The sequence below is a fragment of the Spinacia oleracea genome, chromosome 1, assembly GCF_020520425.1.
Source record: "Spinacia oleracea cultivar Varoflay chromosome 1, BTI_SOV_V1, whole genome shotgun sequence".
Taxonomy (NCBI): domain Eukaryota; kingdom Viridiplantae; phylum Streptophyta; class Magnoliopsida; order Caryophyllales; family Amaranthaceae; genus Spinacia; species Spinacia oleracea.
The window spans coordinates 27253238-27264957 of record NC_079487.1 but is presented as its reverse complement, the minus strand read 5'-3'; the positions used below and the strand labels follow the sequence as shown (position 1 = coordinate 27264957).

Sequence of the window (11720 nt, the reverse complement as noted above, 5' to 3'; positions counted from 1 at the left end):
CTTTGGAAATAGATTCTATTTGTCTCAAATCTATTTGACCATCAACAAAAACAAATTTTTTGGAAATTGGATACTTCTCCTTCTCCAAAATTCCAGAACCATATAATGCACTCATATTTGCATTTTCAGCATGAATCCGATCAGTTACCATCTTCGATGTCCAATGCTGAATAAGAGGTAATTGATCAGGAATACTACTGGAATTCCTAAACTTAATTCTCTGAAAATAAACAAGTTGCAAAAACATAACACAGCCTCCAAATGTCTTTTGATCTTTGCCTTTCAATAGACAATTTTTAAATTTCACAGTTTCCTCACATAATACGTCAAGAACGTATTTACACCAATTGTATTGGGGAATCATTTTAGGATCTTCCAAAGCCTTAGCCAATCGTAAATCTACAGTCCTATTTGCGATTGACTGTAGGAGTCAAAAATGTAGAAAAAGCAACAAAAACAAACAATTGTTTAAACAGATCACCACCGTCTGTCAACAATTTGATCTTTTCCTCAAGCAACCTCACAGGAATTTGAGCATTGACTTCTTCAAATCCAAACTCTTTTCTCCGCTTGACCTTCAAATCCAAATCAGGATTAGTAGAATTGCGCCCGCGTTTAACCCCTTCAACCTCCAGCTCAGAAAGGGGGAGCATAAACAAATCGTACACATCATAATCAGTGATTTCAAACTGCTTGGAATCACTGATAGTGAACAAAGAACTCACTCCATCAAAGCATTTGATGCACCAGTACATCATTTGAGTGTTCTTTCGACTTAATTGAAGGCATAACAATCCTCCAAAGCCTATCTCTTGAACAGCTGCCTTTTGTTCAGGAGAGAAGTCTTTAATTAATTTACACAATGATCCTCCTGAACACTGTGTATCAAAATTAAACCTGAAAATAATGAATAACGAAAGTAAGTCAGGTATTTCAAACATATAGTAACTATTTAGAACACATAGTAACTGTTTAAAACATACAATAACTATTAAAAACACATAGTAACTATGTAGAAGATATAGTAACTGTTACCAATATATAGTAACCTTTCAAATAATATAGTAACTATAGTACACATAGAAACTATGTAAACATATAGTAACTGTTTAAAACATATAGTAACTATTTAAAACATATAGTAACTGTTTAGAACATATAGTAACCTTTGGAATCATATAGTAACTATTGTAAACATAGTACACATAGAACCTATTTAGAACATATTTAAAAACATATAGTAACTATTTAAAACATATAGTAACCTTTGGAATCATATAGTAACTATTGAAAACATGTAGTAACCTTTGGAATCATATAGTAACTGTTTACAACATATAGTAACCTTTGGAATCATATAGTAACTGTTTACAACATATAGTAACTATTTAAAAAAATATAGTAACTATTTAGAACATAGTAACTATTTTGAACATATAGTAACTATTTAGAACAATTAACTAAATTAAACTAACACTTACACGATAGGCAGGCCATCAGCGCCAACTTCTTTCAAAACTTGTGAATGAAGTTGATGAGATTCAGGCTGTGGAACGTCAACCAGAGAAGAATTTTGTAAAACTAGTTGATTAGGTTGTTCTTCTTCAATTGGTTCTTTTTCAGGTACAAGCTCAATTGCTTTTGTTTTCGGATTGCCAGCCTTTTTGTTCTTCTTTATAGACACAGATTCCTTAGAAACTGAAACAAAACAATTATAAAACAAAATATTACTATATAGTAACCATTACAATCACATAGTAACCAATAAAATCATATAGTAACCTTTCAAATAATATAATAAATACATAAACATAGAGTATCCATTTAAATCAGATAGGAACTATTTATTAGACATAGTAACTGTTTAATTTTATAATAACATTTAAGAAAGATAGTAATTATTTATAACACATAGTTACTGTTTTAAAGTTATATTTACTTTCTAAAAACGATAGTAACTATTTATAACACATAGTTCCTATTTTAAAGTTTATTTACTTTATAAAAACACAGTAACTATTTATAACACATATTTACTGTTTTAAAGTTATATTTACTTTCTAAAAAAGATAGTAACTAATTATAACACATAGTTACTATTTTAAAGTTAATTTACTTTCTAAAAAGACAGTTAACTATTTTAAAAACATAGTTACTATTTTAGAAATATAGTAACCTTTTAAAAATATAATTACTCTGAAAAACTACTAGCACTACGAACAAACCAGTCACTAATAAAAACACTTAAAAACTTCGTAACATAAAATAAAAGGTAACTATATCTTTGAAACAGTAACTTCAAACAAAAACCACAAACATTTCAATAATTCAAAATCAAACAAAAAATAAGTTCGAATTACTAGAAATTTCTTCAGAAACAGCAAATAAAAGGTAACTATATCTTTGAAACAGTAACTACATGAAACACTAAACCTAATTTCAGCAAAAACCACAAACATTTCAATAATTCAAAATCAAACAAAAAATAAGTTCGAATTACCAGGAATTTCTTCAGAAACAGCAAATAAAAGGTAACTATATCTTTGAAACAGTAACTGCATGAAACACTAAACCTAATTTCAGCAAAAACCACAAACATTTCAATAATTCAAAATCATTCAAAAAATAAGTTCGAATTACCAGGAATTTCTTCAGAAACAGCATTTGGCCTTCTTCCTCTTCGAGGAGCTTCAACAGCCATTTCAGCGACGGAATTGTCGATTTCAAGTTTCTTCGCTGCCGGTTTCTTCGCTGCCGGATTCTTCGGTGCCGCTTTCTTCACCATTTTTTAGAAAAAAGAAGATCGGAAGAGTAATTTGATGCAAATGGATGAAAATAATCACTGAAATTAAATTTGAAATGGAGAGAGAAATTCAGAGAGAAGTTCGAAAGCAGTTTAGAGAGAGAAGTTGAGTGAGAAGTTCAAAAGCCGGGAAAAAGGAAATTAAAAAAAAACATATATATAATTAAGAAATCACGTGGCAGTTACATTTCAGCAACACGCAACTTCTCACACACGAAACCACAAAGACAATAATACCCTGGTCCATAGCATGGACCCGGTTTAGCATAGTGTAAATATAAAAATGAAGAGAGTACATTTAACAAATAAAACAACTTATTATTGATACAATGATACCCGTGGTTATATGAGCAAGAATTGATCAAAAAACGAAATAGTGAGTATCTAAGACAAGGAATTCATTTTTCTTGCTGGGAGCAAGAATATTAGGGTTATTTTAATAGTCTGATCTGAGACAATCAGATATATCCTATCGTTTAGATATCTAATATAGGGGAGAATCATTTAGTGGAGCCTCCAAAATAAGAGTATGGTTTTGGCCAAAAATCATCAATCAAAACTCAATATTTTAAGGAAATTTAAGATACATGCCCTTAGTTTAAAGCTCTATTAGAGGAATATTATGGTTCCCTAATCCAAATATTTAAAAAATTGGAATGAAAAACATAAGACATAATTGTCGCATCTGGAGATCCAATTTGAGGGCCCATATTAAACTATTGGACCATATAATTGTCCTTAGCATATTGGGCCCACTTCCATCAGCAAGCAGCCAAGCACCAATGTTTTTACTGTTTGGTTTAGGTTCTCAAGAGTCATAAAATGTTGACACGTGTAGCCCATATCTTTATACTTAAAATTGAGAGTGGAAATTCCATCATAAAAGGCATTTTATGCTTCAATCAGCATGCAGATTTTATTTTTACAACAGTTTATTAACAACTATGTCATCTAGAACATAATTAGCTACCGTTTGGTTCACCGGGGTAAATGGACTGGAATTAACAAAGTGTAAGGAAAGGAATGGAAAGCAAATCCCTTAAATTTGGAGAGTTGTTTATTTGAACATATTCAATGGAAACCCTAACAATTCCACCACCAGTCCACCACCCCTACTATTACAATCTAACGACCTCCGGGCTCCGGCAATTGTTCCGACTAGATTCGTGACTCCCTCTCTCCTCTTTGACCAGCGACGACCCACTCTCTCCCCGACCCGCGACTCCCTCGCCGTGAAAAGGTTCCCGGAAAGATTTAAAACGGAAACTCGTCGAGGGTGGTCAACCTCCGAACCGTCGACTACCAGCTACCGTCGAATCTTAATTAGACCTCCAACAACGGTCGACCTCCGAAAGTTTCTACAACGTCGTGGGTGGTTAACCTCCGAATCGCCGACCTCCAGCAACCATCGACGGGCGACCTCGAACAACCATCGAATCTTTGGCAACCGCCGAGCATATCTAAAACGAATAAATTCGTTGAGCAACCGTTGAGCAACCGTCGAGAAATCGTCGAGCAACCGTCCGCAACCGTCGACCGTCGCATCTTCGTGGAAAGGATTGGTTATGGGTTGGTCATGGTGGATGTGGTGGTGTGTTGATGGCTCAGGAAAGGGAATGCCAACACCTGGGGGTGGAAATCAATATAGAGGGATTTGAGGTAATCAAGGGGGTAAAGGAAATCATTGAAATAGCATTACAAACAACAACAAAGGGAATTAATCCTTCTTATTCCCTTTCCCTTTCCTGAATACCCACAACCAAACGGCCCCTTAAAAATCCATCTAATCAATCTATACTATATGTTAAAAGGTGTTCATAAGAAAGTTTAAGTGATACGTGACACTCTTCTTATCGGTCGTTCTCTCATGTAATATTCCTATACATTAAAAAAAATATCAAACATGGTTTACCTTAATTTTAAACAATAAAGCCTTTACCACTAGAATATTACACGTGTTCATGTCATCATTGCAAAAAAATACATATAGGTAATTGTGAATGTTATTAACGTAGAAACCCAGGGCATCGCCCAGGCCCAAAAAGTAGTTAGTCTTTATACATTATATGATGAAAATTGAATTGTGATCTCTCTTATCATATGATTGAATGTAAGGGCAATAACAATAAGAGGTTTGTATTGAACTTTATAGGTTTGTAGACGGTCTTACTATTGTTGGGAAAAGCTACAAAATCAAAGGTTAAAGAGTAAGTGTTTGTTTTTACCATGTATGCAAAACATATTGAGTTTTTTTTTAGATGAGATGAATGATAATGGTTCTCGCAAATGAACCTATAAGTTTATCTTTTGTTGGTAGAAGATTCATTACAATCTAGCTTTGTAAAATGATGATGTAGCATGACACTAGTTCTATACTTTTATGTACACATGATGCGTGTTTAATTACATGTATATTGCATAGTTATTAAGACTGAGAGTTTTGTACGAAATCTTAGGTTTGAATCTCTCCGTCCCCATTTGTTATTTATACTGCTCATTATTGTTCATTCACACCAAAAAATATTTATAATTTGTAATAAACAAGGCATTATAGACTATTTTAAAGAGGAATACCAAGAGGTCAAAAACCTCAAAAATATCCTTACGGAATAGATCAAGGGCGGATCTACATAGTTCCGGAGGGGTCCAGAGGGACCCCCATTATTTTCCAAAAAAAATTTAAACTGATATTTAGGTAATTAATTGCACTCATAATAGTTAAAATATATATAAATTAACTTACTATACTCACAATGAAATACCTTTGGCTTAATGGTTGCTTGATTAATATTCTTCACAAGTAACCTGGGGTCAAATCTTCATAAGAGACATTTATTATATTTTTTTCGTTTTTTAATACTCCTATATTTGTCATTTATTGATTCTCTAAATTCTTCATGTTTCTCTTTGTAATTCGTTTTTTCTTCATCACTTATTAATGATTTTGCTAGATAGGTTTTGTATCTTGTACATACAATTACATATTCCTTATACGAACTAGTAATAATTATCTAGATAGGCGCTGTTTTGATTTATTCACCTTAATATCACTTATTTCAAGAAAAATAAGGGTTACGTTATCAAAAGACACTTTACAACTAAAATAATTATGATAAATTTTTAGATAAGTCGAAAATAGATTAATAGAATACACCGGTAAAATTCACCCCAGTCTTGCTTTAGCCGGTCTCCATTTCATATCATTGTTTACTCGTATTTTAGTAGGTTTAGATAAGTGATAGAGTATTTTTACTCCTTTTTTTTTATTAGATATAAGACTCTTATTGTCTTAAAAAAAAGGATTTAATTTTTACACATTATATCATATCGAAAAGATTTATCAAAAAGAAAAGTATATATTCTATAGTACATAAATTTAAATCAAACTTCTTATGTCGCTATGTACTAACCTCTTAAAACTAAAGGATGAATATAACTTTGTATAAATATTCTTGTAGAATAGTTGAGTCATTTCGATCTAGTCCGGCTATTTCATCTTAATTGAACAATATAATTCGCACGAAATAATATCTTTTATAATAGTTGAGTAGCTAATTAAAAAATTCAGTAAAACTTCATTTATAATATCTTTTTACTTTTCGTTTAATTTCATTTTCTAAAGAATAATTAGAAATGAAATTAAACTCAAACTCATTAGTGTTGCCAAATTTATACCAAAGTAGCCACCATTGCCATAACAAAACAATAGTTGGTGGTGCTGATGTTGTACACAACTAGCACTAGATTAAAAATAAAGAAATGTAATTGATTTAACTTTAAAATAGAAAACCAGAATATTCAACTGGATCCCTCACTGGGCCCTTCTTCCATTCATTTGGTGAGTTAGGGCCCTTTGGGGTTCTTACATACCCCCTTCCTCAAAAATATTAAAGTTTGATGATAAATGAACACTTCTCATTTATTTTATTAAGGAACTTTTATGAAACATTATTTTAAAGATTTTTTTTAGAAAAAACCTACCTTTATAGTTTTTAAAAAAAAGTTTGAGTATCATTTCCTTTAATTTTAACATCAGAAACGGTTAATTTTCTTCTTTTATGGACCTCACTTTAACATGAACTTTTAAACTATTAGCCCCGTAGTAAAGTAAGAAGCCTTATTATACGCTAGTTGATATTTATCAAAAAAAATCCAAAAATTAGGACCATCCAAATGAAGGTAATTTTTAAAAAAAATTAGGGGAAAAAGATGAAGAGGGTACACGATAAAGAAGTAAACAAAGGCTAAAAGAACATTTCGAGCTGTAAAAGTGGAAGTAAAAATAATGAGTCCAACGAACGGATAAAAGTAATAAGTGTCGTCAAAAATAGTGGTAATCAAACATTTTGTAAAATAAAAGTAATATTTTTAATGAAAATCTTAAAATGTAACAAATTACAAAAGTGACAAACTAAAAAATAGTGTTTCACAAATTCTCCTTTTATTAATGGTACTCCGGTACTCCCTTTGTCCCCTTACAATCACATATAGTTTTTCGTATAAGATTTTAAGAGAGTAAAAAAGTAAAGAGGAAAAAATGGATTGGTAGGGGTAGAACCCGACTCAAAAAGAAAAAAAATATTATCCAAAAAGAAACGAGGCCAGTAATTAATATCACGTTCTGCTCACCCCATTTAAGGAAAAATAAGTTCAGATAATATGATTAAGTTTGTAAAATATGAGGGATATTCAAGTGCAAATTATAATTACCTAAAATAAATTATGATATACTACCTTCGTTTTAAAATGATATTTACACTTTACGTTTTAGTGTGTTTCATAATATTCTTAATTTACACTTGATTTATTCTATTTTTGGACATGATAAATTTACTACATTATCTTTCTTACCCCATAATATTTACAATTTCCCACTCAATTTCTCTTACTTATTTTTTTTTCTTACAACCACCACCTTTTTACACATTTCTCTTACTTTATCCATATTTTATTATATTCAACCCACTTTTCTACTTTTGTCTTAATATATGTGCAAATAGTAACCGTAAAATCTTTATGAAACAGTGGTAGTAGATAGTAAAAGTTTAAATAAGTTAAATTAGGTGAACAAATTAGGCAATCTAAAATAAACTAGGCAAGTAAAAAGGGCAGAGGAGTGTAATTATCTTAATAATCTCTCTGTCCCTTAATACTCGCACCGTTTTGAGTGGACACGCTTGTCAATGTACAACTTTAACCACCAATATCTTTAATTACATATTATAAAAAAACTTATAAGAATATTAATATTTTGAAAATATATATTAAGATGAAGTTAACAACATATTATATACTAACATTTATTTTTATATACTAGAAATAAAATAGGGCCAAAGTGAATTATGTGAATAGTTTAAAAAGTCAAAACGGTGCGAGTATTAAAGGACAGATGGAGTATATATGAAAATATATAATATAATAATAAAGCATATAGGGACATAGTTCCAAAAGCAAAGTGGCTATAAATACCAAGCCATTTGGTAACATCTTCCTTAAGAAAACACAAGCTCTTTAACCAGCTTCAAGTGTTTTCTTCCTTACTTAAAAAACCTCACTGAGCTAGATCTCTTACTTCATACTTTCTCCTACAAAACTCGAACTCAAACTCGAACTCGAAAAAGACGAAAAAGAAAAGACAAGCTAGAAATGGAAGAAAAAGGAATTAGCCATAACAACAGTTTGTTAGAGAAAAGCAAGCCATACATAGCTATGGTTTGCCTACAATTTGGGTATGCTGGTATGAACATTGTCACCAAGGTTTCTCTCAATGGTGGTATGAGCCACTATGTCCTTGTCGTTTATCGCCACGCCTTCGCCACTGCTGTCATTGCTCCTTTTGCTCTTGTTCTTGAGAGGTACATACTGTAACTCTACTACAAATAAATATCTACTACTCTGTACTATATGTCTTCTCGATAATAATCAGTGTGATATCCACTAGTAACGCGACAACTAAATCCGGACATATATTTAGATATTCTCTTTAACCATATACCTTTTTTTCTTTTATGTTTATGCAGAGGAATTCGGCCTAAAATGACTTTGCTGATATTTGCACAGATTTTTGTGTTGGGTCTTCTTGGGTAATTACTTTACTACCCTTCAACTAATAAGCTGCTACTATATACGAAGTAGCTAGCTACATACTTCGTACAAGTAATAAACATGAATAGTTTCTTGTTTATATACATATTTATTAAGTACATCTTAATCTAATCATTTTTTATCTTAATTACAATTATAGGCCACTAATCGATCAGAATTTCTACTACTTGGGATTGAAATACACATCTCCAACGTATGCGTGTGCCATGAGTAACATGCTTCCGGCCATGACATTCGTCATGGCAGTCCTATGCAGGTAATGAAGATATTTTTATGGTGTTTTAAAAGCTAATTAATTATTCTAATGTTTTTAAAGATAAAATTAATTATTGAGTAATTGAGTTAAATTTGATGATGTAATAATCTTTAATTTGGGATTATTAGGATGGAGAAGGTGCACTTAAAAAAGTTAAGGTGCCAAGCGAAAGTGGTGGGAACTTTAGTAACAGTGGCAGGTGCAATGTTGATGACATTATACAAAGGTCATGTCATCAATTTGGTGTGGTCTTCTCATGTTCGTCCTGCCCACACCACTTCCGCCGCTGCTGCCGCTGCTGCTGTTGCTGCCGCCGATAAAGATTGGGCTAAGGGTTCTATTCTTCTCATCTTAGCCACCCTTGCTTGGGCCGCCTTTTTTATCCTTCAGGTAATAAAAAAAATCTCAAACCTTTAACAAATACGCCATACCTTAAAAAAAATATATATATAAAAAGAATCCGGCACACCTGATCAAAAAGTAAACCTAAAATCGACTAGCTAAATAACTTAGAAAGAACCCTAGCTAATTAATTAGTGGGAAATTGGGCAATGTTTTAAATTTTTATTAATTAATTAATTTTCAACAATTATTGGTACTTTAATTAATAATTTTTATTTAATTTTGGGATTTTTGTTTGGTTGTAGGCAATAACAATGAGGAAATATTCAGCACATCTAACATTGACAACACTAGTATGCTTTATGGGCACCTTGCAATCTATTGTTGTGACTTTTATTATGGAGCACAATCCCTCTGCATGGAACATTGGTTGGGACATGAATCTTCTTGCTGCTGCTTATGCTGTAAACACCTTTTTATCCTTATCTTAATTATTTCTTTATAATTTTAATACTTTTTTTATTATAATAATTACGAAACAGAGGTAGTAGTACGTTATAGCTAATCATTTTTTCGGAAAAATAATAATGTAACAGGGTATAATAACGTCCGGAATCGCATACTACGTACAAGGTGTGGTTATGGAGAAGAGAGGGCCGGTTTTCGTGACCGCTTTCAGTCCTTTAATGATGATCATTGTGGCTTTCATGGGTTCTTTCATCCTTGCTGAGAAGATTTACGTTGGAGGGTACGTAATTTTCTCTTCAAAAAATATGACACATTAACAAAAACTATACCTAACTAATTAATTGGTTAAAATGTAATTGATGCACGCACCCCGTGGATATACGAGGATCGTACATTAATTGAATAATTCGTTTGTGGTAACGTGATTTTCGTACATAACTATAGCATGCACGTAATCTGATTCACATAACTTGGATCATATAATTGACATAACAGTCTTAATCAAATTTTAATCCACGAGCTTTCAATGTTTCCACCTCGAGCTTTAATTGGACTTCTTTTTAATATCGTTATCATGTATTATTGTCAAGTACGTTTTTAATTTAAGATATGTAATAATATAATTTTACGTTAATATTGTTAAATATTACAAAATGGGAAATATGCTCGATCAATTTTGGCATGACACCACCAACCCTAAAGTAGTGTATATTATAAACTTTAACATAAAAGTACCTTTAATATTTTTGTGATATTAATCGACCCATTTGTATTTATTGATGATATAATGCAGTGTTATTGGGGCTGTATTGATAATGATGGGATTATATTCAGTACTATGGGGGAAGTACAAGGAGTACAAAGAGCAAGAAGCCGAAATTCCTGAAGTAATCAAAGGTGGTAATAACAACAAAGAAATGGCTAATACTATCGTCGAAGATCATGATCACCTTGAGTTAGACGAATACGACGACGTTGAGTCACAAAGAAACGCCGTCGAATTAGCTAGCCGTGTTCCGAACGTGGTGATTAGCTCTCCTATGCCACAACCTCCTATGTTAGCCATGGAAGCACCCATGAAAGGAGGAAGAGTATAATTATGTAGAGTTGTACTATAAAATGGGAGGTATAAAAGGGTAATTAAGTATATTAATATTAGGCTTATGGAAAAGAAAAGAGGCTTTTTTGTAATTTGACCTCACTTTTTCTTTCCAACCCACCACCCCCTAGTTTCTTGGTGTATCGTGTGACAAAATTAACATAATTTCACCCCCTTTTTTTTTTGATAATTTTGGGATCAAATAATTTACATATAATAATTAATGTACTTCCATTGATTTAGAGTGTACTAAATGTATGGAAAATGAGGGAGCTTTCTGAATAATTAATACATGATTTAATGTGTAAACTGCGATGTGTTTATTTGATTACATACGTACTACTCTCTTCATTCCATAAATAATTAATTGGTTCTTCGAGTTTGTTTTAAACTATTTAACTAGTTTTTGGGCCCGGACAATGCCCCGCGTTATAATATTAATAACATTCATATTTACCTATATGTTTTTTTTAATCTTTTTTGCAATGATAACATGAAACATGTAATAACTTAAAAGCTTTATTGTTTAAACTTAAGGTTAGGGATTCAAACGTTTCGCAAATCAAATTGCATGTTTGACATTTTTTTTTATGTATATGAAGAATAGATGGAGCGTAAGCAGAGCGCCACGTGTCACATGCATTTCC

At 31.8% G+C, this 11720-nt stretch overlaps 2 protein-coding genes across 2 annotated transcripts; one reads left to right on the top strand and one right to left on the bottom strand.

Annotated features, from left to right (window-relative positions):
- Window positions 1–1342: 1342 nt before the first annotated feature.
- LOC130465779 (histone H1-II-like) lies at window positions 1343–3006 on the bottom strand. The gene is made up of 2 exons (XM_056834629.1): window positions 2641–3006; window positions 1343–1698 (listed from the first exon to the last, which is right to left on the bottom strand). Exons 1-2 carry the CDS (start codon window positions 2783–2785, stop codon window positions 1478–1480), a joined length of 366 nt encoding a protein of 121 aa, XP_056690607.1. The 5' UTR covers window positions 2786–3006; the 3' UTR covers window positions 1343–1477.
- Window positions 3007–8292: 5286 nt separating this feature from the next.
- On the top strand, window positions 8293–11440 carry LOC110792200 (WAT1-related protein At5g07050). Its single transcript, XM_021997012.2, has 7 exons — window positions 8293–8658; window positions 8824–8886; window positions 9048–9164; window positions 9293–9554; window positions 9812–9970; window positions 10103–10254; window positions 10768–11440. Exons 1-7 carry the CDS (start codon window positions 8450–8452, stop codon window positions 11069–11071), a joined length of 1266 nt encoding a protein of 421 aa, XP_021852704.1. The 5' UTR covers window positions 8293–8449; the 3' UTR covers window positions 11072–11440.
- The last annotated feature ends 280 nt before the right edge of the window (window positions 11441–11720 follow it).